We start from the raw sequence: 27,265 nt of genomic DNA on the forward strand, positions 1-27,265 counted from the left end.
ACACCTCTCATCTAATTAAATGTGTAGCATTTATTCGAAAATTGATTGTTAGCTAATTGTGATTTTGATCTTTAGATGTATTTTCACCTATTTTCTTTATTCTAGAAAAGAAACAGACAAAATGGGGCAGTTTATTTTTGATATTTCATACCCGGGAAGGGGCAGGACACACGTGTTATCTGCTTTAATGAAATAACCCCAATCCTTGAGAGGCAGTTTATAAAATAAGGGCAGCAGTTTGATAAATGCCACAAGATTTATTATAAGTTCACATTTTTTTCAAGGTTGGATTTTATAAATAAAAGAAACAGATTTTTTTTTTGCAAAACCGGACAGAGTGGTTATTATAACGCTATGGCCACATTTTCTTTACAAAACTTCCCCAAACAGCTGATCTGTTGGTATCGAGCATCGACATATATATCGAGGTTGGTATCGAGGAAGTTTGCTGCTAAATGAAATAGCCAATCGTAGAAGCGCCCTTCTAGCCAATCAAATACGAGAAAGGCGGGATCTTCCTTGGACATCCTGCGATTTCAAATAACGCTCCCAGTTCAGGTTAGAGCAGGAGCTGTAGTTTAGACAAGAAGTGGGAACTTCTGGAGTTTTCTCTCATCTTGTCTACAGAACATAAAGACTTGTGAAACTTGTTGGACATCCAGCCAACTGTTGCGTGTTTACGGTCAGAATCGCTTTAAACGCACACGTTTGTTCCTGAACGAATACATCCGGGACATAAAGCGCTTCGAGGCGACCAGTAACTTTGGTGAGTTTATAATTTCGGGAGTCCGTTTTTCGTCACATGTGCTGACTTGAACGTTTCATTTGTTCTCTGCTATGGCGACATGACTAATTAAAAGCTTGTTCATTACTTTTTTTCAAACCACAGAACTCAGTGTAAAAGTTTTTCAGCTAAACTAGCTCTAACGCTAGCTTAAAGCTGAGTAGGTGTCGCTGGTATTTCCTCAAACACCAAACGTCCCTTTATGATTATTTACAGTAACTTTTAAAGATGGCGACGTTTACTCCGATCGAGCTGGTGTTCCACGCACTCGGTGCCAGGACTACTTTGTATTCCCAGAGCTTCTCTTTGTTTGAGTGACTTACATCTCTCTGGATGTTTCTTTTGTTCTCTGAAATGTCTTTGTGGGTTTAAACTATTTTGGATAGCTGTTTATCCACTAGTGAGAAAGCTGACCTGAAACCTTCAGTCGCTGTGGAAACACAGCTTCACCCAAGGTTTAGCTCCGAATAGACTTCAGCTACTTCTCCTCTCTTTGCTTGTTGTCTATGTTGATCAGAACTTGACTGGGTTTGTGTTTGACACCACTGGTCCGCGTGTCCATAACGACCAGCTGGCCTTCTTTGTTCCACACCACAAACTGATTAGCATGCACCATCCCAACGCTGCATCTGTCCTGGCAGACGCTGCTTTTGTTCCCCATTTAAAACTTGGGTCTTTGCCCTTTTTGTCCAACTGTCCCCACATATCAAAAGCGTATAGACTTGTCAGCTTTCGGCCCGTCTAACGTTGATGTACAAGTGGACTCTCATTGGAGCTCCAGTTGAAGGTTAATGGAGGTGATGGTCACTGTTGAACTTGTCAGCAATTGAAAAGTTCCCAGAACTTTCCCTGTGCTTACAGAAGCATCCTGATGCTTAACGTTTACAGAAGAAAATAACACGAACTTATGTCATTTTAGAACTTGTATTCTGTCACCTGCCTAGAAATGTAGGTACAAATAAACACCAAATATTTTACAATCAGCTGATATTAAAACAGACTTTTGATTAAAATGATTGTTTCCTCAAATTAACTCTTAACTAATCTGTGACAATGTAAATGTTTACTTGTGTTTATCTTTGTATTGAGTTTTATTTGAAGTTTGAAGAGTCACAGAAATACTTGAGAATCAAAACAAGGCAACATTTTCTTAGGAAAGGTCTTCAACCAGGCAGACCTCTTACTTTTTATAAACTGTGATAGCAGATGCTGTGTGTGTGTGTGGGGGGGGGGGGGGGATGATGACACGTCTCTAAATAAAGTAAAATGTTCCAGTGCAGATTGGAGACAACCCATAGAAGCACTGATTTGATCTCGTTTCAGAGAAAAATAGCACAGGTCAGATGCACCTAATAAATAAAATTACTAACAAACTCAGGAATCTGTTTCTTTGCTTCACTGTTCTGGTGCTGAGAATATCACTAATGCGGATCAAAGGAGATCCACAGATTAATGCACCTCTTATTTATTATTTGGAGACTACATTTACTGCAGCTGGCAGAGGCAGAGATTTTTTCTATTGATACACGGAATTTACAGAATAATTTTAAATGTTAATAGAGGAAGACTGCAGGAGGGAGCGGTAAAATACAGGGGGTCCCCAGCAAAAACAAGAAACTTTACGAGTCTGATGAAACCCGCTGGTTTTCCATCAGGCAGTCACGGGGCAGCTCCAACGACCCAGTGGCTGTGCTGGGTCAGTTATCGAGCCCAGTCCGGTACCGGCTCGGCCGTGAACGAGCCGAGGCGACGTCGTGCTCTGCTTAAGAAGAAGCGTTATTTTCCCACTCCAGAAGAAGCGTCCAACGTGTTTTTACTCTTTCTCCGAGACATGTCACGTCGCTAAGTTGTTAGCGCCGCGCGCTAACACGTCAATAGTGCAGCGTAGCCTGCTGGAGGTTTTAAGGGTTCAGATGAAAACACCCGACCTCTCACGCTGCTCACACATCGATCTTAAGTTGTCGCTGTTGCGCTCACGCCGTAATACAGTATTAGATGCGGTTAAAGTCCGACATGAAAAAATAAATAAATTTTACATGAATTAGTGATGATTAGCCTGGCGGGGGGGGGGGGGGGGGGTCTGGCCTAATAAGCACTGGAGGAAACCCTGTCAAGATCGTCAACACTCGTTTATCTCAATGCTGCTGAAACATTTAAACCGAAAAGCATTATATCCACTGCTACCGTTTTATACTCAGTTACTTATGCTGTAACTGCACCTTGCTCTGCCTGCTCCTTTCTTCTTGCTGCCCGCCGGCTGTGATCACAAGCGACAACATAGTAGTTCCCGCTGCTTCTTCGGGAAACGGCGCAAATAAATAAATAAAACTTGGGATATTGTAGACGTTGCGGTAAGATTTCAGCCGTGGCGGGCCGCCACGGCTACGTCTATGTAAGGGAAACCCTGGATCTGTCGTGCTGAAGAAAGAGCTGAGCCGGGAGGTGAAGTTCTCGATTTACTGTTCCTACCCTGACCTTAGTCATGAGCTATGACCAAAAGAATGAGATCGCGGATACAAGTGTCCGAAATGAGAATTCTCCACAGATTGGCTGGGCTCTCCCTTAGAGATAGGGTGAGAAGCTCAGTCATCTGGGAGGGCCTCGGAGTAGGGCTGGGCAATATGGCAAAAATAGAATATCACGATTTTTTATCCATGAATAGCATAACTTCAATTGCGTATTAAAGAAGAGAAACATTGAATAAATAAACATTTATTCATACTAGGGATAATCAACACAGTGCTAACACACTTATATTTTAAACTCACACCAGAGATGATAAAAGCCCTGAGAGAAACAATTACAAAAATCAGTTTTTCTCGTTTTTCAAGTAACTTAACATAAATTAAAATCGTAAACATATTTAAAGTGCAAACATGTCAATTGCAAACGTATTGTGCAAACATGAACTTGTTCAAAATACTATGTAGCTCCCAGTTGCTCATGTAGTGGATAGTTAAGCTCAAATACGGCTCTGATGTGCGGCTGGACCAGAGATCGCTTGTGGTAGCAAATAACTGCGCATTCTGAATATTTTCTGCAACAAGTCTCTAAATAAAGTAAAATTTTCCAGTGTAGATTGGAGACAACCCATAGAAGCACTGATTTGATCTCATTTCAGAGAAAAATAGAAAAAATAGAACAGGTCAGATGCACCTAATAAATAAAATTACTAACAAACTCAGGAATCTTTCTTTGCTTCACTGTTCTGGTGCTGAAAACATCACTAATGCGGATCAAATGAGATACACAGATGAATGCACCTCATTATTTGGAGACTACATTTACTGCAGCTGGCAGAGGCAGAGATTGTTTCTATTGATACACGGAGTTTACAGAATCATTTTAAATGTTAATAGGGGAAGAGGGCGGGGCACTAATATATTACTATGACTCACTCTGATTGGTTAAGGGTCAAACAAAGGCGTGTCATTCGCCTGGGGTAAGTTCCCTTTTCATTCAGAGGCAGAAATTCAACAGCAGAGCTGTGAATCGTGATAAAAAGGTCTCTCAAAAATGACAGACCGTCAGATGTGTAGATCGTAAAACGGTCTAAAATCGTCATATCGCCCAGCCCTACCTCGGAGTAGACCCTCTGCTCCTCCACATCTATAGGAGGCAGTTGAGTGACTTTGGCACCTGGTTAGGATGCCTCCTGGACGCCTCCCTGGTGAGGTTTTCTAGGCACGTCCAACTGGGAGGAGGCCTAAAGGACGACCCACAACGCGCTGGAAGGACTTTGTCTCTCGGCTGGTCAGGGATTGAGATTCCCCCGAAAGAGCTGCCCAAGTGGTTGGGGAGAGGGACGTCTGGATCTCTCTGCTTAGGCTACTGTCCTCGTGTGCCATCAAATTTAAAAGCCAGTGCTTGTTAAGTAGGCCGTCATTTATTTAAGTTGGGCAGTCCAAATGACAACGAGGAGGCTCGCTAGCTGTTGCACACATACACAGTGGGCATTATTTTACTCCCGATCCGAATGGCTGTGTACATGCACGCCAATCGACATGATGATCGGACAAAACCACCTCTCTCAATTCGATTGAAATTTCGGACCGAATCGGATCAGGATTATCCGATTGACATGTTTACATGCAGAATTTTTCATCTGAATGGGTGTTTAGTCCGATTAATTGTGCGCATGTAAACGTGGTTACTGACCCTCATTGGTAGGAGGAATAGTTTATTAATGCACTAAGTAACATTAATGAAAGCACCCTTATTGTAAAGTGTTACCAAATTGTTATGCTGGTGCTACAAAACCTACAACCTTTGTAGCACTGGTGCTATAAGCTAAAAATGATAACGTGCAGCTCTGCAGCATATTTAAATACTTTAGAACAAAGAACACCCAAAAAATATCAATGTTATCATGTCAACGTTTATGACCTGGTCTTTTTCATTTTAATATAAGGATTCCTGCCTCTATCCCAGTGAGCTGCTGGATGACTCGCCCTGCCCGTGGCCCACGGTTTACACCCAACAAACCCTCTCAGTGTTCTGGAGTGAATTCACACATTGTTTCTCTGTTGCTCCCAGTACAAAGACCGTGGGTGTATCGGGTGTGTTGTAGCAATGGATGGTGTTGTGTTGAAGCTTTTGCTTGAATGAATAAGACATTTAATAAATGTAAATAAAATATCTGGGAAAAAATGCCCTTTGTTGGTGTTTAAAGGAAAGTCCTGAAAGTGCTCCAGTGACGTTAAAAATGTGATTGTTGTTGACAGATGACGTGTTTTTACACTGATGGGGGTACTCTGATGATGACGATGAGATAGTCCTCCCGCAATGATGTTTTCACTGGGTCAGGAAAACATCTCCACTTCTACGACATCCACCAAAGTACCGGTCAAGTATGGAGAGCTCCTTGTGCTGGGGTAAGATGTCTCCTGTTTGGTGCTGGGGAAACGGGCGGGTTGACCTCCACACAAAGCAGCTTTTCTTTCTTTCTTTCTTTCCTTCTTTTTTCTTTCTTCTTCTTCTTTCTTTCCTTCTTTTTTCTTTTCTTCTTCTTTTCTTCTTTCTTTTCTTCTTCCTTCTTCTTCTTCTTTTCTTCCTTCTTTTTTTCTTTTTTCTTTTCTTCTTCTTTCTTTCCTTCTTTTTTCTTTTCTTCTTTCTTCTTTCCTTTCTTTTCTTCTTTCCTTTCTTCTTTCCTTCTTTCTTTCTTCTTTCCTTCTTCCTTCTTTTTTCTTTCTTCTTCTTCTTCTTCTTCTTTCTTTCCTTCTTTTTTCTTTTCTTCTTTCTTTTCTTCTTTCTTTTCTTCTTCCTTCTTCCTTTCTTCCTTCTTTTTTCTTTTCTTCTTCTTCTTTCTTTCCTTCTTTTCTTCTTTCTTCTTTCCTTTCTTCTTTCCTTCTTCCTTCTTTTTTCTTTCTTCTTCTTTTCTTCTTTCTTTTCTTCTTCTTCCTTTCTTCCTTCTTTTCTTCTTTTTCCTTTTCTTCTTCTTTCTTTCCTTCTTTTTTCTTTTCTTCTTTCCTTCTTCTTTTCTTCTTTCTTTCCTTCTTCCTTTCTTCCTTCTGTCTTTCCTTCTTTTTTCTTTTCTTCTTCTTTCCTTCTTTCTTCTTCTTCTTTCTTTCTTTCTTCTTCTTTTCTTCTTTCCTTCTTCCTTCTTCTTTTCTTCTTTCTTTCCTTCTTCTTCTTTCCTCCTTTTTACTTTTCTCCTTCCTTCTTTCTTTCTTTTCTTCTTTCCTTCTTTTTCCCTCTTCTTCCTCTTTATCATCATCATAATCAAACAGCCCAGAGTTCTCATGGGTGATGTTGGTGCTGCACTACAGTCGTGCAATGTCAGTGAAAACACTAAAAACATAGAAAACCTTATACCAGTCCCCAACCCCAGCTTGTTTTCTGTGATTCCTGCTCTTCAACACCTGAATCAAGTAACTTAATCCTCTCCTTACCACGTTTAACTCTGCACAGGCCTGTTAATTACTCGTTTATTTCATTCAGGTGTGTGTGGGAGCAAAGGAACAGATACAGTTTAAACACATTCCTTGAAACTATTGCTTATATTCTGGAAACGGTAAACACAAATCCATAACGTCTCACCCAATTTCCCAAACATTTTCAGGTCAAAATGAAGCTCCACGCTCAAAACCATTCACTCTTGCTGAAAAACCAAACTTTGGCCACAGACGTCACACACAAGGCCTAAAAACACACACACTACAACATAGTCTTACACATTGGTGCAATAAATGAAAAACCCATAAAGATTGAAAAATGCACCACGGAAAAAGTCTGAAAATATGAATGTTTATTCACCCGCACCACTAGAACAGGGGCTCCCTTGTCGATCTTCAAGTCGATCTTTAGAAGTTTTTTGCTGATAAGTGGTTTTGATTGGAATGTTTACTTGGCACCTTGAGATGACTCGTGATTTGGCGCTACATAAATAAACTGAATTGAATTAAATGTTGGTCACACCCAGACAAATACTTATCTAATCATGATGGGCAAGTCTAGTGAGTTGAGCCTGTTGGGTTGCTGATCTGCCGCATAACTCCACCTAAATCCTGTTAAATGTGTTAAGAACCTCGACCTTGGTGCATAATGATTTCTTTCAACAACAAGACTTCCTCACTTAAAGTCGTTCACACAGGACTTAAGGGTGAACCTGTGGTTCAAGGAAATGGAGCGACATCAGCAGCGGTTGCAGACCTTTTGTTTGCTTTTGCATCACAGTGGATGCAGACCTGAAGAATCTGGGAGTGGCAATTACTCTGGTCATACGCTTTTACTTCAAAGAACCATGCAGTTAGTGGAACAGAAGTGAAGTTTTTGGTTTTAGAGTGGAGCCAGAACGATGTGGGGGTAGTCTGACCTTGTCTGAGAAAAGCCGTGGCTGTTTCTTTATCTGAATTTCAGGAAGTGTGCATTATCCAGTGGAAGAATGGCTTAACTCCTGTTTACTCAACCTGCAGCTAGCCACAGCCTGGCTCTGAAGATAACCTCCAGCTAACAGAGGTTTAATTAAAGCTCCTGCAACGTTCTGCTTTCACTATTGTCTTTTGGAATGTCACTGAGTTCATGACAGCAGTGATGCTCTTCCTGGTGTTGTTCTAGAAGATTTAACTTCCACAGAATAGGGTTGTCACGGTAACCGGTGTGGCGGTAAACCCCGGTAAAGTTGACAATAATAATAACTGTCTTGTTTTTAAAACATATGTTATCTCGGTGGGTTTACCGTGGCTGCGGTGTAGGCGCGGTGACCCTTACCAGCCACCGTATCATCTGCTGAAGTTGCCGGCGGCACATGCGCACTTTGTTGTTTACAACCAAAACTTTCTTGACACTAAAGCTGAAATAATGGCCAAAGGAGGAGACGGCAGCGCTCAGGACATTTTTTTATGCCTCAAAGAAGACAAAGTGGGAAGTACGGGCATCTTTTGGATATGTGAAGAATGCCGAGGGAGTTTATAGAAGACGGCTATCCTGTTTGCAGCACGTGCAGAAAAAGTGTCTGTGAAAGGCAGCGACGCTTCAGATCTCATAACACATCTGCGTGACCATCACCCACAACTCTACAGTCAACGCAAGGCAAGCTAACGTTAGCGTTTTAGCTAAAATGCGTGATCCGAGGATTTGGGTTGAGGGAGAATGCAATGAGTCGCTTTATAAAGCCGCCGCAGCGCCGCTACCTGCATATAAACCGTGTCGCGGACACCCCCATGTTGAAATGACGCTATGCATTACGGGGCTCCCAGGGGCAGATAAGAGTTGGTCTCTCTCCGAGAATAATTATGAATTTAACAATGATTACTGCCTGATGACATTTTCCCAAATCTGCAAAGCTCACTGGAAGGACACAAACCGAGGACAATATTTTCCTGATATAGGGTTTATTACTCAAGTAAGGGTAAAAAAGTATCTGATTAGAAGGCTACTTGAGTACTGAGTATCATCTGGTCTAATATTTTTAAAATGATGACATCAAACAGACAAAAAATAAGAAGTTATGGGCAAATATTGGTAGTTTAAAGGCTAAAGGGGAAAAATGTAAACAAATGAACAACATAATTACAAAATAACACATTTTAGGCCAAATTTAGACTCAAACTGAGGACAATATTTCCTGACATACAGGGTTTATTTAACTGTGTGAAAATGTAGCACGTTTAAAAAAAATGCCGCGATAATACCGAAAACCGTGGTAATTTTGGTCACAATAACCGTGAGGTTAAAATTTCACACCGTGACAACCCTACCACCTAATGGGTGTTGCAATGGCTTGAGTGGATCAGTTAAAAACCGCATAAGTCCAGCGTCTGAGTCTGGGCAGAAACTGTTCCTGCTCTTTGGCTTTCTCCATCCCAGAAGATGTCCTTTCTCCCCTGAAGGATGTGAACAAAATGTTCTGTTGACCTGTACCACAGAAATAAGCTGATGGGTCAGATTCAGCACACACAGGAAGCAGGCAGGGAAAACTTGAAGCGCATCTTCCACTTTAATCGTATATTGAAGGCTTTATATTGTGACAGGTCTAAACATTATATTTTCATTGTTTTTAAAGAAGGCAGATATTTGGAATAAAACAGGTGCTAGTACTGTTCCACCTAGGCTCATCCGTCTAAAAACGGCGCCTCTTGCTGGAAACTGGAAGTGACGTAGATGAAGGAAAACGGTCCTGACTCTACTTGGAAGAAAAAAAGGATTTGCAGCAGCAGCACAAAGCTCCAGATTCTTAATACGAACATACATTTATGTTAAATACTGAAGGTGCACAGCCACACAGTTTTGAGCCAGCAGCAAGAATTGATGGGAACAGGCTAAACGTAGATCATTTACTGTAAATAGTGAAAGAAGAGCTGCTGAAGCGTGGGAACTTCCAAATGCACACGGACATTTTTTATTTAAATATATTTAGACAGAAACTTGTCCCCTGATATATTGCATCAAACACTGTTCCTTAAGAATAATATTTGTTCTCTAATTTATGAGTTTTTAAGGTAACTAAATCATAATCGCTGCTTTTTTTCTGACTCCCGAGTACACTACCATGTTGGCTTCCTGTTTACTAAATGCGAGCACGGCATCGGTCTAAAACGATCATGTGAGAGCCGCTTTACTGTTACGCTCAAAAGAAAGTAGTCCCACATTCAAACAGTGATCAGAAGAAAAGCCGTGTCTACTTTAGAAGAAAGTTTACTTTGAAATCGGTACAAAATGATGATTATGAAACAAATGGCTAGTTTTCACAAGAGGTGGAAATGAGATGAAACAAAAATGAAATGCGTAGAGGCGAATTTGAGCGCTGGAGTGTAAACACTTCCCCGCCATATTGGATGAGTCCCTCACTCTCTAAAACCAATTCATAGTCTATGCTGAGTGAGCAACTATGCCTGTTTTTGTGCTGTCTACTGTTCAAACAACCGGTGTACTATTGAAAACAGATTGTGAAGGATTACTATTGTATTTTCTAGTCCAATGAATGCACTGGTGACCCATCTAAGATGGCGGCCTTCAGTTACACCAGCGCCAACAGAAAGCCCCGGCCCATCTCCTCTACATATAAATAAATGATCTCTATGTTTCTCATATTCATTTTCTGTTGTGGAAAATCGATGAACAAGATGAACATTAACCATTATTAAACTAGTTGAATCTGTGTTACCTCAGCAACTAAAAATAATCAGAGTCGAGCACGTCTTCCACTAAGTCTTCCTTGAGGTGCGTAATGAGTCACGTGACTCCAAAACCATGCATTTTTTAGGGAACCCTGCCCACTTCCCTTGATTTAGTGTTTTTTAAACACTTGCTAGTTATCTGAAAACATGGAAGGTTAACCAAAGTAACTTTTTGACCTTAGATGATTTTTTTCTACCATTTTAAAGAATATTAAAGATGCAATTTAATGATGTGGACATAAGTTTGTACACACTCACTATAAACATGGTTGTCATATTAACTTAAGGCTTTTATTGAGTAGCAGGAGTTGCTAGTTATGGTGGAACAATGAAGACAAGGGTTGGGTTTAGAAGTTAGAATAAATGGTGAGTTTTCTCTCTAACACAGAATAAACACACATGATTATGAACTCACAGTAATACAGTTTGTGGTGGAAAAAAACAATTGCAACGAGTAGATTATGGGTGGGTTTATTAATGATACCTGAACAGGAGAGACAAATTACAGCCTTAAATCTCAGTACAATCTGATATTCTGCTCCGACTTTACAGACCACATGTCTTCTTGGAAAAGATAACAAGTGGGGAATAGAGGTCGACTGACAACCCATTCTCATTTACAACTACAATCTGGACCAAAAGGCAACAGCAACAGACACATAGAGATCTGTGAGAGCCAGAAATATTGCTTATTGTAGAATGCCAAATCATTTATTTCCACCATAATTTACTAATAAATTCTTTAAAAATCCGGCAATGCAGGTTTTTTTTGTTTGGGTCAGCATGACGGCATCGTAGAGTAATAGCTCCCAACTAAAAGTTATGATTTTGCCCAGTAAATACAAAGCCTAAAAATAACCCACATGAATTAAAGGACAATAATACAATGTTACAAAACAAAACAGTGTTGCAAAGTAATTCCCCGTCAGGACAACAGAGGGCGTAGCGCTTTTCTCTAGTATCATGCCAGCATTACACTCATGTATCTGGTCCACAATAGTTTATTTACTAATGTCTGTCTGTCTGTCCTTTTTCTTTCACAGATTTTTAGTGATTCATCTTTTTTTTTAATATTTTGACAATAAGCTCTTGGGGGGGTCGACCATTCCAACATGGCGTTGCCTCTGTACCCTTAGGCAGTAGCAGTCATGGGGGGTCTGAACCAAGCTCTCTATCTTCACTGATTAAACACGACTTCTCCTCCAGTTTGCTCTGCCGCTTCTCGGGTTTCAGTATAGTTTATCGACTTCTGTTCTGGAGCAGGAGCCTCTTGAGTCATAATCCGCTCAGATCATGGTGACGTAAAACCACCTTCACTGGTGCTGCAACTGTTCCTGGTTCACAGTAGACCTGAGCCTCAACATCTCAACCAAGTCTTTGTCCAGTCTTTAGAAAAGTGGAGATGTTTGAACAACTCATACTGGAATCAGATCTTTTTTTGTCTTAGAAATGACTTTAAATACTTGAGCCTATGTAAATCTACACGTCTTAGATCTTGACTGATACTTTGGGACTTCCCCACTGTTCTCAGTATCGGCCAATCTAAAAAGGCTGTCACAGATATTTTTTATACTGCAGTGGAAAAATTGCTGCAATCAACTGAGATCACCAACAAGAAGTCAAACAGGCTTTACTTTGTCAAGTCAGTGTCCGTAGACCCCTCAGCACCTGTTAAATGATTCAGGTCAGCGATTGAATATAGGTGAACTTTGATGATACAAAACACTTCTGAACTGGTTGAACTTGTTTTTTCCACCTTGAAAAACAAACGAGTCTTAAAAGACATACATTATACGCATACATACAAAAATGACACGTGACGAAGCATGTCTTCATCTTTTAACAGATTAAGGACCACTGCAGCTAGGGCTGCTCAATTAATCGAATTTTAATCACGATTACGATCTGAGTTTTGGACGATTATAAAAAACAAAACAAGCCGATTATTTGCTCCTCCCGCTTGCGCTGCCCTGAGTTACAAATGAAGCGCTCCTCCACAGTGTTGCCAACTTAGCGACTTTGACGCTATTTCTAGCAGCTTTTCAGACCCCCTTCTTGACTTTTTAATCCTAAAAGTACCTGGCGAACATCTCAGAAACATCTCTGGTAACCCTTAGCTACTTTCTGGATAACTGTCGTCGACATTTCCTGCAAGTTAGCTAAACACTCCACCTGTGCTCCGGACCGTTCTTCACAACATTAGGAAAGGGAATGATGCAGTGATGTGTCAGTCGCTAAAGAAACAGCTCTCAGAGCCGGCTCCCTGTTGGAGTAACCAGAGTGAGTGACACACACACCGCACCTGCGGACTCCTGAGCCGCTAAAAACGGCTAAATGTGCGCGTGCGGCGTGCTAAACACACGTGCAGCTTGCCCGATTGCTGTGAGACCGGGTTGGGGGGTGGAGCTGTGGTTGGGACAATTATTACATTAACTGATGGGCCTGTAAATAAATAGTTTATAAATAAGGTAGAAATAAGTTCCTCACGCTGATAATTAATAACTAATCTCTCTGAGGACACGGTGCTAGTGCACGCTCCTACAGCACCTTGACATGACTCAGTAAATGTTACGCAACATTTTGTGAACATCAATTTATTTGTTATAAATGCCATTGTATAATTCTTGCTGTCAGTATTTGCAAGAAATTGGTATTTGGGTCTGTACTGGTTAGACTTAAATGAGTTAAACCAAGGTCTATAGCCCTTGGGTCATAAACTATGAGCTGTAAGTATATTGGTCTTTTTATCCTGGGAATCAGGAGTTATTTTAGTGATCATCTTGTTTCTTATTTTTGTCCCGATTGTGCCCTGAGCAATTTTATGACTGAATAAAAACAAATAAAATCAACATAAATTGAAAAATCGTCCTAAATAATCGTGATCTCAATTTCAGTCACCATAATCGTGATTACTATTTTTGCCATAATCGAGCAGCCCTAACTGCAGCAACTCTTGTTGAATGAGCAGTAGTGAGAAGATGAACTGACGTGTTTCTCAGCAGTGATGTTATCATGTATGTTTTCTGCTTGAGGCCAGGTTAACCGCTGTTGTCTGAGCTTCTGCATCATCACTGCTGTCTCCAGATTCCTCCGAAGTATGATTCAGGCTGATTATTTTATGCTTGACTTTTTTTTTTTACTGAGCACATTGGAAATGTATAACTACATTTCTCTAGTGAGTTGTTACGAAATTATTGGTTTTCTTATTGGTTTAGCTTGAGTATATTTAGTACTCAAGTGTTTTTGTCAGAAAAATGCTGATGAAGATGATTTCATGTGGGGGGCAGGTTTTTGCTAACGGGGTGCTTTGTGTGTTCAGGTGTAATGGCTCCCTGCCCAGCGGTGAGAGGGGGAGGAGAAAAAGTCGCTTTGCTCTGTGTCACAGGAACAAGGCCAACGGTGTGAAACCCAGCACTGTCCACACATCCTGCACGCCTCAGGCTGCCAAGGTGAAACCTGACCACTTACACTGAGCTGCTGGGATCTTCATGGGAGGGGTGTGATCTGGTGTTTCCTTCCTCACCACCGCTGTTTAAAGCTACTGTTACTTGTCCTGTCTCTCCAAAGGCCATCAACAACAAGGAACAGCACAGCATCTCATACACACTCTCTCGGGCGCAGACCGTCGTGGTGGAGTACACACACGACAGCAGCACAGACATGTTCCAGGTGTGTGCCGGCCCTGTTTTACAAGCATGGTGACGGGGGAATTAACTCATTTATTCATAATTACATTTCATCTAGAATCATCTTGAATTCACTTTAGATAATCCAGTAACCAGCCAGCGAGTTCCCCGTCAATGTTTCAGGTGTTTATACCTTCATTATTGGAACAAAATCAACAAATAAAAACATCTTTGGAACATATTTCTGACTTAAAGGTTCCAGATCATGTTATTTTATACCTTTGAGAGTAGGGCTGAGGAACATAATCAAATAATCGATGCATGGGGATGCGGACATAAACGATTCTGCATCGTAGAAGAGTACGCCATAATCAATTATAGTGGAATGTAGTTTTGTTTTTTTAACGGCGGCACCAGCGCAGCATCCAAATCTGTCAGTGTGTGTCCTCCACATTTACCAAGTGGTTCTGCAGGACTGAGCACTAGAGTTGTAACTTGAGACCGAACCAGCCCGACCGGTTCTGTTGGATTTAGGCCGTGAATTATGTTAATTGAGCAGGTTGTCATGTGGCGCGCTCCGCTCGCTCTCACGAGAGATGGCGGCTGCAGAGTGATCGTCTGTCTCTTTTGTTTAGGGACACGGAGAAGTTAAAAGTAGAGAGAAATAGAAGTTCTTGTTCCACTTTATTCTTTTGTTTCATGATGATAAATTGATGTTAAATCCAGCATAAAGAGAAACTGGGAGGAAGCTTTGGTTCATTTTAAGTTACAGGAGATCGTGTCTCCTATCTGCTCCTCCAGAGACAGCATGGACATGAGGGTTACATGGTGAGGGTCCCACAGGACAGGTTAGTGGAAAGGTTTGTAGTTGGCTGGTTAGTGAAGGAGATCCATCAGCTGGGTAATTTAATCCTAATCCAGCCCACAGCCTTCTGCTGGTGTTATCATCAGGAAGAATAAAACACACATCTTAAATATGATTGGAAGTGTAGAATTTGTTTTATGTTTTATTATTTTGTGCATCAAACAGAACTTGATTCATTCTCCAACATTTCAGAAATGAACCACTGGGTTCAAATAAAATAAACTAAGTCAAACATTTCATTTGGTGTTATTTCTGACACCCTTCAGCTGCGACATAAATATTTGACTCTAGAGCTGCTCAGAGACATTAAACACTCCTATATGAACCCATTATGTATTTTATTATTACATTATGTGTCCTGTAGGTTCTCAGTACTTTTTTAGATTCTGTGAGTTTTTTGCAAAGCGTGTTTTTCTCAGCCTGAGGCGTGGTGTTGAACGAGGAAACGGATTGTTTTACTTTGTTAAATCTTCTTAAATGTTTAAATGTTTTGTCCTAACCTGTTGTGGATGGAGAGATTTTGACGGATGGCAGGTTGTGTCAATTATGTTTTTGATTAAAAAATAAAAAGCAATTATCTGACATCTTCTATTTATCGATGAAAACAAATCAATATGAAATAATCGTGATGCATCGGGATATCGAATCAAATTGAATCGTTTTCCCAATAATCGTAATCGAATCGAATTAGGAGACAAGTGAAGATTCACACCTCTATTTGAGAGCAAAGGTAGGCACGGTATATGATAAAATATTACCGCTGGCACTGTTGAGATGTCATTTATCTTAAATAGGAGTTGTTTTCCTCAGCCTGAATTTATACCTGGAAACTAAAGGTGTTTTTCCAGGAGCGGTACTCAGCCTGAAACAGCTCTGTACAGCGTGGTTTAAGTCAGCCCATCTGAGTGTAGTTATGCTCCCATGCCAGCTTCTCGACAGAAATAGGCATGGGGGGGGGTGCGGTTCGGGGGCCACAAGGAGGGGGCCGCCTATTGAGTACCGCTGGTCTATTTAATATGGCGTAATATTGTTTGTTTTTTTTTCACGGTAAAAAGTCCAGGGGACAAAAATTGACTTTGGAAAAAGTGAGGGGGACATGTCCCCCCGAACCATGCCCTTGGGAACAGTGGTCAGGCCGAGCTGCATCGGTCTGAGTTGCTCGGAGTAGTGGTCCTGGAAAAACACCTTAAATGGTTCATTTCAGTGAAACTCAGCTCAATCCCGCTACAACAAAATGTGCCAACTACAGTGTCTTGGGCGAGATAAGGCGCATTCGGACTTTAGGAAACCTTTGTAGTTCCTAGAACCTTTTCGGAACCAGCCCCTTTTTGCGTGCATTTGGACAGATAGGCAGGCGCGTTGCAAGCTTTTCAAAAGTGGGGGGGGGTGTTGTCTGTTGATGTCATTAGCTGTAAATTGAAACTCAACCTCAATCCAGTAACGGGTCCTCGCATAATTCACAGTAGCAGAGTCCTTCCAAAAACATGCTTAATATTCACCAATTAGTGCTTAATCTGAGCCGGATCTTGCCGGAACAAGATCCGGAAACTATCTTACTTTGAAAGGACCGTTCCAACAACTGTCTGCTAGGATCCGGCAACTCACGCAACAAACTTGTGCTACACACAAGATTCGAATTACTGGTGAGCTAGGGAGCGTGAAGGCGTCAACACACCCAGGGGGAGCCCAGAAACGATCCTGGTTCTACTTATATTACATTATCTATGTGGACTCTCCGGGATTATTTAGAGCTGAGAGACGCAGAGCTCTGATCGTTGATGCGCTCCAGACAGATGCGTCCTGAGCACGGCCACAGTAACATTCCCAAAGTTATATTTATAGATTTAGGAACAGAAGAATACAATGGAAAATAAGGAAAAAAAAAAGCTCTACAATTATAAGACAAATGTAAATTTACAACAAAACTACATATATTTTAGAATAGAAAAATGTTCTGGGGTCTCATTTATCAAACGTTGCGTGGAATCCTTACTAAAACCGTACTTAAGCTCAGCAAAAAAAATGCTTACGCCAAGCAGGTTTGTTTTCTATCAAACATGGCGTACGCACAGCTGCACGCAATCTCAGCTTCATGAATCAGAAACATCTAGAAAGGTTCTCAACTGCTTTTTAGTCACATCCCGCCCTCACCACGCCCACTTACTGCCATAAATAGTCAATGCAAATTGCCTTGTGGATCTCATGCATATACATAAGCCGGCTGTTGCAGCGCTCCGCCAATAACGATGGCAACCGTAGATCAAAGCAGATCAAGGAAGCGCTGTTTCACAGAAGCAGAAATTGAGGTACTTGTGGGTGAGATGGAGAAATGAAAGGAAGTGCTTTTGCAAAACAAATAAGAGAAAATCCACGGAGTGGCACAGCGTCGCTGAAGCCGTCAATGCTGAATTCTTCAGAGAGATCTGTGGCGGATATAAAAAAAAAGGTCCAATCAGGATTCAATCCCCAGACTCCCGGGTGAAATTCACGTGCACTAACCAGTCACCCAAACGGAGATCTCCCTTGTCCAAGTAGCCAGGGCGCATGATCAATCGGGTCACAGTGACAGGACACACACTCTGTCACAGACGCATGACATTCTGCCTCAATCTGTCCCCCCTGCTGATATTCTGTATTCTGCACTTCAGTGTGTGTGTGTGTGTGTGTGTGTGTGTGTGTGTGTGTGTGTGTGTGTGTGTGCGTGTGCGTGTGCGTGTGCGTGTGCGTGTGCGTGTGCGTGTGTGTGTGTGTGTGTGTGTGTGTGTGTGTGCGCGCGCGGTGGTCTTATTCTGTGTGAAAAGTTAAAGTCCCATTAGTTGTCACACACACAGGTGTGTGCGAAATTTGTTCTCCGCATTTGACCCATCCCCTGGGGGAGCGGTGAGCTGCAGACACGGCCGCGCTCGGGAACCATTTGGTGGTTTAACCCCCCAATCCAACCCTTTAATGCTGAGTGTCAAGCAGGGAGGGATTGGGTCCCATTTTTTCAAAGTCTTTGGTATGACCCGACCAGGAATCGAACCCTGATCTCCCAGTCTCAGGGCGGACACTCTACCACTAGGCTACTGAGAAAGGTAGTACACAAACAAAGGTAAACAAAGCAGTACAAGTAATAATGCTGCAGGATTTCATAATTGTATCCTTCTCAGCAGCAGCACTGCAGGTGCTCTCCATGTCCAACATGTGTGTAAGTCAGGTCCTTAGTCAACTTAAAGTTGCACACATTTTTCCACTACGTTTTCTTTCATAAATCCCAAAGTTTGCGTGGAAAGTTGCTTACGCAGTTTTCTGACCCCGTTTTGTGCGTAAGCAAGCTTGATAAATGAGGCCCCTGACATTGCAAATCATTATTAAAGAACAACATAACTTAATGTTTGGATTTGGGTTTTATCTCTGAAGCCACTGCCACTGAGATAATCAAGGAAGAAAACCTCCCTGTGTTTAAGCTTCAGAATCTATAAAAATGTGTCACAGTGATGGCGAAAACCTCTGCATAGGAAAAAAGTCACATACCAGTGAAGTCTAAATGACTAATGAGGAAAAAGGAAGAAGAATGAATGAATATCAAATACATTGTACTTACACATATTGTCCAGTGTCCAGGATGCCAAACAGGAATCAGAACCCAGCCCTGATCTGGTGCCTGTGACTTGGAAAGAAAATCTGAATACATCATAGTAAAACTGACATTTAGAGCAGATAGTACGTGTTTCTAACTACTTACTGGGAGATGTAGAGTTGGATGAAGTGAAAAAGGTGGAAACCAACTTTGGACCACATGACTGTTTCCTGGAAAAACCTGAACACCATGGAGAGAAGGAAAAAAATGTTAGTGATTCAGAGTTATGGCTAATTCAGTATCTGTCTGCTGTGTCTCCTGACTTGGAAATGTTATTAAAGTGTTTACTCTTTTTTTTTTTAGTTCACCAACCTTTTCATTGGACAGTTTCTCAATGACTTTCAGACAGGAGTTTAGGATCTGTGATAAACGGTGAAAATAATTATCCCACTACATAAAAAATTCAGATAGAAACACAAATTTTTTGAAATATATAGAAACTTACCAAACCATTCATGTCTTCTGATAACCCTAGTGTGAACATATCACGTTGAGTGAGGACCTGGTTGTCAAGACAAGCGACATGTTCACACGGATGTTTGCTTTTGTCTAAAACCAGTGGAAGCTAAGCAGGAGAAACAAAATATTACAAGTTTCTTTATAAAACTTGATGTTTAACATCATTTCATTTCACGTGAAGTGTAGTTTCTAGTTCGCTCAACCCTGAGAAGAACTGACAAAGGTGAATCATTTGCAAACGCTTTTTGCAGTTTCTTCAAAAGCTCTTCCTTTTGCGGCTTTCTTAACCAGAGGTTTTGAACCAGATCATCAAGTGTAGATTCAGACAGATATCTTCTGGGTCTGTGGCGCGGGGACAGAAACGTAGCGACTGGATGTGCTCTCACTCAAAAGGCAGAATTCCACTCCGCTTGGCAAACTGAGCATTGACATTACACCTCAAGCTCACATTCTGATCTGTGTAACTGTGACCAGGTGTTTTTAATTACATGTATGAGTTTTGATGGACCACAAAAGGATATCTCAACAGTTGAGCTGAGCAAGAGACGCCTGTTGTTCAGTTCTGGAGCTCATGCAGGTTTCTGTGAGCTGGATCCGACCCAGACACCAGCAAGCCAGTCCAGCTGGTATTTTTAAAAGCCGCATATCCTCTCCTGGTGGTCCAGGCAGCGGTTCTGATCTGGTTCAGACCCAGAAACCAGCTGAGCCATATGTCTCTTCTGGTGGTCGGTTTTGACCTGGTTCTGACGGTGATCTGAGCTCCAGAAATCCACATTTAATTTTTAAACCCTGCCGCGGGTCTCCGTAGCCCAGCGCGGACCTCCCTGTCCCGCTACCTACTGATGTGGGCCACAGAAGTCCGTCTTTTCAGCTGCACAAAACGCCCTCAGGCACGGAGATAGAGGCGTTGTTTCTCTTATCTGGAAACCTGGGGACTCGATGTCCAGACAGGCTGGAGTTGGTACAGCCTTCACACACTCTAGTTTATCAACATGAACACAAAACTATTAAACACACACACTGACTGGATAACATGACCTCTCTACCCGAACACTACCCACTCTCCATACTGAGTTGAGGCAGCGCCTAGCTTCTAACTCCCTTTGGTTACATCAGAGGTTCACATTTAGAAACAAGAGCCTTTTTAGAAGCTTTGCTGAGAAGACCGGGATGTGAACCTGCGCAAAACTGCGTCCCAGGGCAGCACTCGAAAAGTCCCTGCACCACCAAGTCTCTTACATCACAGCAGTCACCCAAGCTACATCTCCTGAACTGGTCATGGGAGGCGGGTTTCAGAACCCAGACCAGATTCAGGGGAAGAGTTGGGCCTGGTGCCGGGAGCCCGAAGATGGTCTGTTTTCATGAATTTTAAAGTAAAACTTAAAATTTGCAGCTGAAACAGGACAATGCATGAATGCAGCCATTAATGTGTTTGGGAGTAGTTTTTATGAGGAAAAAACAATATCACATGTAGGGATGTAAGAAAAGATTGATATGGCAATATATCGTGATTTTTTTCCCTGCGATATATCGATATTCAAAAGCTATGTGTCTAATGTTTGGAAGAATTTACATGTAAACATTTGTGTATTTTTATTTTTATTTTGGTGTAATTCAAACACCGACCATTAGTTGGCAGCAGTGTGCAATGGGTTTTGTTTCCACCATTGAATTGTAAATCCCTCTGTTATGGTTCAGATATCTCATGTTAAACATGTTAAGTATCAGTTTGGATGTTTATTCAATATTCCTACAATAAATTCAGTCTAGAAACTTGCTATTAACATCTGACTGAATGCATCCTCAAAATACCGTGATATATTGTTTCTTCCCCCCTGTATCGTGATATGTATCATATCACCAAAATTTCACCAATACACATCCCCAATCACCTGCTAAAAAGCTCGAAAATGTGGATAATCCATGAAATGACCCATTTAAAATGAGAAATCTATTTTAACAAATAAAACAAATGTACTTTGACAAATGTTCTGGTTCAGATTAGTTGTAGGCTGTTTAGGACTCGAGCTAAACCCAGTGTAATAGAAATGATGTATAACTTTAACACCCAGTCCCTTCTAATTGGCTGTACTGTCCCTTTAACCTTGTACCTCTGACTCCAGATTGGCCGCTCCACGGAGGCTCCTATTGACTTTGTGGTGACGGATACTATCCCTGGTGGACAGATCCAGGCCGACGGTCAGACTATCCAGAGCACCATCTCCCGCTTCGCTTGCCGCATCATCTGCCAAAGACACCCTCCTTATTCTGCACGCATCTACGCCGCAGGCTTTGATTCCTCCAAGAACATTTTCCTTGGGGTGGGCCACACTAACACGCTGAGTTCACCTTCTGGTTTTTCTGTGATCAAAGTACAGTTTTACTCGAGATGTGATCATCTATCCACAGGAAAAAGCAGCCAAGTGGAGGATGCAGGATGGCCAGATGGACGCACTGACCACAAACGGGGTCCTGGTCATGCATCCTCGACATGGCTTCAGCCAAGACTCCAAACCTGGTCTGTGGAGGGAGATCTCGGTCTGTGGAAATGTCTTCACATTGCGAGAGACCAGATCAGCTCAGCAGAGGGGCAAAATGGTGGGTGACTTCTATTTACCCACAATACAACTCTCCGATGCCAGCTCACGTACTCTGGTTGGGTTGGAACCAATGACTGTTTAAAAAAGATGATCAACCCCCACCCACAGCTTTCTGTGGGGCTTTTTTGAAGCCACACGAGCAGTTGTGATCGCCGCCATCTTGGCCGTGTCACACGCCGTGTTACACTCCGACAAGCCAAAAATGGGGAAGGAGGTGGAGCTGTGATAGTGTGAGCTAATTATTGACACTCATAAATTCTGAACCAAAGTAGCTATGAGCTAACACGAAGCTGCATGGAGCTTGGAGCCAACAGGGGTAGCTACGAACTACCTGAGCTAATCCGGAGCTAACGGAGGGTTTCGGGTGCTATTAGCCAGAAAATCACGGTTGAGCAACTTAGAAGTGAAGCATGCATCACCACAAAGAGCTGCGGTGCTTCCGTGGTCTACCTCAGAGCGTTTCACAGACAGCCTGATCTATTCTCCTTTGTGTGCAGTGGTACGGAGACACGCAACACCTTTATGCTTTGGTGCAAGGGCGCTCAGACAGACTCAGAGGGTGTCAGAGACATGCCAACATTTTTAAATATCCGTCAAAAGTGACTGAGACCGCATTCTTGTGATTGGTCAGAATGCTGCTTCCTGTAAAGTCTTTAACAGCACCGCCATTGCCCCTTCAAAAATAAAAAGATATCTAGCGGCAGACACAGATTGAAGTGGTGGAAAAAGTGAGAAAGCATGAAGGTTTATCCTCTCATGGCTGAAGGAGTACAAAGATATACAGCAAACGTTTTATTCGTGGACAGAAATGACAGGAAATGGGTTTGGTTCAGAGGTGGCGACCGCACGAGGAGGTGGAGGAGAATGCAGGATAATTTAGTCTGTGTTATAAATTCTCTAAAATATATAGTAAATGCACCGTCGTGGACCGGATACGTGTAACGGTTTCATGATACCACAGAAAAGCGCTACGCCCTCTGTTGTCCTGGCGGGGAATTGCTTGTCGGTGCGTGTCCGTCTCTCCTTGTGAAACTGATGAAGTACGGATCAGGCTCAAGTCTCAGTTGACTCGAGTTAGCTTGTTTGTAGCACCAACTACTGCAGGCTGTGGCACGGTTGTTTATAACGATCGCAGTTCTGTTTTCAACCAGCAGGAAACGTTTGAAGTGTTGCTTTAAATAGAACTTGGTTCATGCTCCAACAACAACAGAAAAACAAACCAGGCCAAACATTTAATTTAGCGTTACGCCCTTGAACTGCAGCATAAACATGTGATGCTAAAGCTGTTCTAAGACATTTAAAGCTGTGGATTTTATAACCTAAATGAAAGGCAAGAACTGGGCATGTCCTCTAGGTTTTCAGTATTTTTTAAGATTTTGTTCGTATCTACAGAGCATGTTTTCCCCACAGCCTGAGATGTGGCTGTTAAATGAGGAAACACGTTTATTTTACTTTGTTAAATCTTCTTGAATGTTTAAAAGGTTTTGCACTTTTACATTGTCCTCAGGACTTTTGTGATTGAAGAGCTTTTTTGGGGGGTGGCATGTTGTGTCAGACATGTTTTTGATATAAAAAAAAAAGGGCAAATATCTGTCATCTTCTATTTATTGGTGAAAACCAATCCAAATGAATTAATGGTGAAGCGTCGAGATATCAAATCGAATCGTTGACACAATAATCTCAATCAAATTCAATCATGAGACTGGTGAGGAGTCGCACCTCTAATAAAAATGAAGCAGCGACTCACTGGAGGATCTGTTGCTGAGGAGCAGAGGCTCCTTAGCTGATCGCAGTAAGAAAACTCATTTAGGGTCTTGTTCTTTTGGCTGTTCCCCAAAGCTCGTGATCATAAATAGGACTTGAACGCAGGTGGGCCAGTAAATCTGCTCAAATCCACTCTCACCTTTATTGCAACATAATTAGAGTGACAAACACACTAGACACAGACCATCGCGTCATTACAGAGTGATAAATCCGAATTTGTGGGTCTCGTAAATGCGGCAAGGAGCAAAGGGGAAAGGCGATAAAACTGGATTCTGATGCGCTTAGCCTCGTAGAAATATTGCCGCATGAGCCCCTCGCCTCTGATGGCTAAACGCGTGTCAGCCCCGCTAATCCCTTTGGAGCGACTGTGGGTGCCCCCCCCCCCACAAAAGAGGGTGGTCGCATTAGTGACGTATACTGCGCGCCGAGTGCCGGCAGGAAGGGATATAAACAGATAAACATGGCCTCCACAAAGATTTGTTGGAGTATCTCCACCCGGTGTTTTGTTGAAATGCATTTCTTTGTCAGGAAGAATTCCGGGTCTTACTGCTGCCAGCCCTGGTGCCGCACCTGTCGCTGTTTTCCAGGTCCAAACATCTCTTGCTGTCCATGACTTCAAATGATGTTTTTCTTTTTGGGACTCTGGTAGTTTGTCCTATAGCTGAAGTGGTAGCAGCCGGCTGTTTCTCCCTCTTTGATACTACTCTGTTACTGAGCCGCGGACCTCTCGCACCAGTGATGTCCTGTTGCTACATACACAAGTTCGTCATGAATGGAAGACCCAGGGAAGAGCGGCGGTTCAGTGAGACAGATGAGCAGATGGTCCAAGCTTTGGTTTCCGGTTGAGTCGTGTTATTGGCGAAGGCTTTTAGACCAATATGAGAGAACCATATGCAGTGACGAACATAAGTATTTGAACACCTTGCGATTCTGCAAGTTCTCCCACTTAGAAATCATGGAGGGGTCTGAAATTCACATTCTAGGTGCATCCCCACTGTGAGAGACAGAATGTTAAAAAAAATCAGGAAATCACATTGTATGATTTGTAAAGAATTTATTTGTTTAGCACTGCTGCACATAAGTATTTGAACACCTGAGAAAATCAGTATTAATATTTGGTACAGAAGCCTTTGTTTGCAATTACAGAGCTCAAACATTTCCTGTAGTTCTTGACCAGGTTTGCACATACTGCAACAGGGATGTTGGCCCACTCCTCCACACAGATCGTCTCTAGGTCTGTCAGGTTCTGGGGCTGGTGCTGAGCAACACGGAGTTTCAGCTCCCTCCAAAGATTTTCGATTGGATTTAGGTCTGGAGACTGGCTAGGCCCCTCCAGAACCTTGATATGCTTCTTATGGAGTCACTCCTTGGTTATCCTGGCGTTGTGCTTCGGGTCATTGTCATGTTGGAAGACCCAGCCACGACCCATCTTCAATGCTCTGACTGAGGGAAGGAGGTTGTTGCTCAAAATGTCACAATACATGGCCCCATTCATCCTTTTCTTGATACAGTGCAGTCGTCCTGTCCCCTTCGCAGGAAAGCACCCCCAAAGCATAATGTTTCTACCCCCATGCTTCACAGTAGGGAAGGTGCTCTTTGGATGCAACTCCTCCTTCTTTTTCCTCCAAGCACGGCGAATGAAGTTTATACCAAAAAGTTGTACTTTGGTCTCATCTAACCACATGACTTTCTCCCATGCCTCCTCTGGATCATCCAGATGGTCATTGGCAAACTGCAGACGGGCCTGGACATGGGATGACTTTAGCAGGGGAACCTTTCGTGCAATGCATGATTTGAAACCATGACGGCAGTGTTCTACCAACAGTGACCTTTGAAACTGTGGTCCCAGCTCTCTTCAAGTCATTGACCAGCTCCTCCCGTGTAGTTCTGGGCTGATTCTTCACCTTTCTTATCATCAGTGATACCCCACGAGATGAGATCTTGCACGGAGCCCCAGTCTGAGGGAGACTGACGGTCGTCTTTAGCCTCTTCCATTTTCTGACAGTTGCTCCAACAGTTGATCAATTTTCACTAAGCTGCTTGGCAATTTCCCCGTAGGCCTTTCCAGTCTAGTGGAGGTCCACGATTTTGTCTCTGGTTTCTTTTGACAGCTCCTTGGTCTTGCCCATGGTAGTAGTTGGAGTCTGACAGACTGTGGGGTGGATAGGTGTCTTTAAAGAGCTCAGACAGGTGCTATTAATTAAGATTACTAAGTGGAGTAGAGGTGGACTTCTTAAAGGCAGAGTAACAGGTCTTTGAGAGCCAGAATTCTTGCTGATTGCCAGGTGTTCAAATACTTATGTGCAGCAGTGCAAAACAAATAAATTCTCTACAAATCATACAATGTGATTTCCTGAATTTTATTTATTTATTTTTTTTTACATTCTGTCTCTCACAGTGGGGATGCACCTAGAATGTGAATTTCAGACCCCTCCATGATTTCTAAGTGGGAGAACTTGCAAAATCGCAAGGTGTTCAAATACTTATGTTCCTCACTGCACATATGTTTATAGCTTTAACATGTTAGAACATTCTGAAGAGGCATGAAAAAAATCTTTTTAGCTTGTTTGTTTAGCTAATTTTCTATTGCAGCTATAATAAAATCCTATGCATTTATATGTAATCTAAACAGTGACAAACCAGTTAAAGTATCTGTCTTTGTCTTTTGCAGGTGGACTCTGAATGTAACGAGCTGGTGGACGGCTCGCTCATCGATCTGTGTGGCGCCACGTTGCTGTGGCGTACAGCAGAGGGCCTCGCACGTACTCCCACCATCAAACACCTGGAGGCGCTGCGGCAGGAGCTGAATGCCGGGCGGCCACAGTGCCCCGTGGGCTTCAACACCCTTGCCTTCCCCAGTATGCAACGTAAGGATGTCCTGGACGAGAAGCAGCCCTGGGCCTACCTGCGCTGCGGTCACGTACATGGCTACCACGGCTGGGGTGGGCGGCGTGACCCAGAGGTGGAAGGGGATTGCCAGGAGAGGGAGTGTCCCATGTGTCGGGCCAAGGGGCCTTATGTGCCACTGTGGCTGGGCTGTGAACCAGGCTTCTATGTGGACGCTGAGCCACCCAGCCACACCTTTGTCCCCTGTGGACACGTCTGCTCCGAGAAGACCACAGAGTACTGGGGTCAGATCCCGTTGCCTCATGGAACCCACGCCTTCCACGCCGCCTGTCCGTTCTGCGTCCAGCCGCTCAGCGGAGAGACCGGCTACATCCGGCTCATCTTCCAAAGCCCGCTGGATTAGAGGCCACTTTACTCTTCATCTGAAGCGTTAACCGGGGGGTGTTGCATGTGGAGTTTGGGTGTTTTTAATAAGTTAAGTTAATTTAATTCTGAATACGTGCATTTATCTGGGGGATTTCTGCCTCTGTGGTATTAAGTGTTCTCAGGAGGGAGGATGTCTCTGGTGGAGCAGCAGCAAAACTCTAGCTGTAATAATGTTTAAACTGCCTTAAAATTATTTATTCATTTGCCTCCTGTGTTTGTGATCCTTTTAAAACTGCAGTGTTTAACAGCGGGAAGGTCACGGGTTTCCTCAAAATAATTCCTATTAAGCATCACCGTCACTATGGTTACCGTCCAGGGTCGGGCTCATTGTGGTCCTGATGCTGCTCTAGAAGGTTTCGTCTGAAAACACTGGATCTCAAAAACAATCAAATAAAACTCTGGGGTTTTATTTCCTCTCAAATCAAAAGATTTAATTCATACATCATCAAGCGTTGTAAGTTTGTGATTCCACTTGATACGGAAATGTGAGAAACTTTTAATTCTGTCAAACTGTTTTCTGTCTAAAAACAGGAGGATCTGTAAATCTGGATTTCTTTGGTTAGATGAGCGGTAAACTTTTACCAAACTACTGATCCAAACTCTTCGTCTCCGGAGCATTATGTAGATTTAAATCCTACATGAGGATACGTTAAACGTT

General features: G+C 42.6%; 1 protein-coding gene across 1 annotated transcript; it reads left to right on the forward strand.

The window, feature by feature from the left end:
- The first annotated feature begins 550 nt into the window (after positions 1–550).
- On the forward strand, positions 551–27,014 carry LOC107382286 (E3 ubiquitin-protein ligase pellino homolog 1). Its single transcript, XM_015954381.3, has 7 exons — positions 551–766; positions 5,509–5,658; positions 13,721–13,850; positions 13,969–14,070; positions 21,094–21,291; positions 21,380–21,568; positions 26,006–27,014. Exons 2-7 carry the CDS (start codon positions 5,570–5,572, stop codon positions 26,582–26,584), a joined length of 1,287 nt encoding a protein of 428 aa, XP_015809867.1. The 5' UTR covers positions 551–766; positions 5,509–5,569; the 3' UTR covers positions 26,585–27,014.
- The last annotated feature ends 251 nt before the right edge of the window (positions 27,015–27,265 follow it).

The sequence above is a fragment of the Nothobranchius furzeri genome, chromosome 7, assembly GCF_043380555.1.
Source record: "Nothobranchius furzeri strain GRZ-AD chromosome 7, NfurGRZ-RIMD1, whole genome shotgun sequence".
In the NCBI taxonomy this organism is placed as follows: Eukaryota; Metazoa; Chordata; class Actinopteri; order Cyprinodontiformes; family Nothobranchiidae; genus Nothobranchius; species Nothobranchius furzeri.

Coding starts and splice junctions, on each gene's coding strand:
- LOC107382286 (XM_015954381.3), top strand. CDS start 5,570: ATGATGTTTTCACTGGGTCAGGAAAACATCTCCACTTCTACGACATCC. Junction 5,659..13,720: donor GGAGAGCTCCTTGTGCTGGG/GTAAGATGTCTC, acceptor TTGTGTGTTCAG/GTGTAATGGCTCCCTGCCCA. Junction 13,851..13,968: donor GCACGCCTCAGGCTGCCAAG/GTGAAACCTGAC, acceptor GTCTCTCCAAAG/GCCATCAACAACAAGGAACA.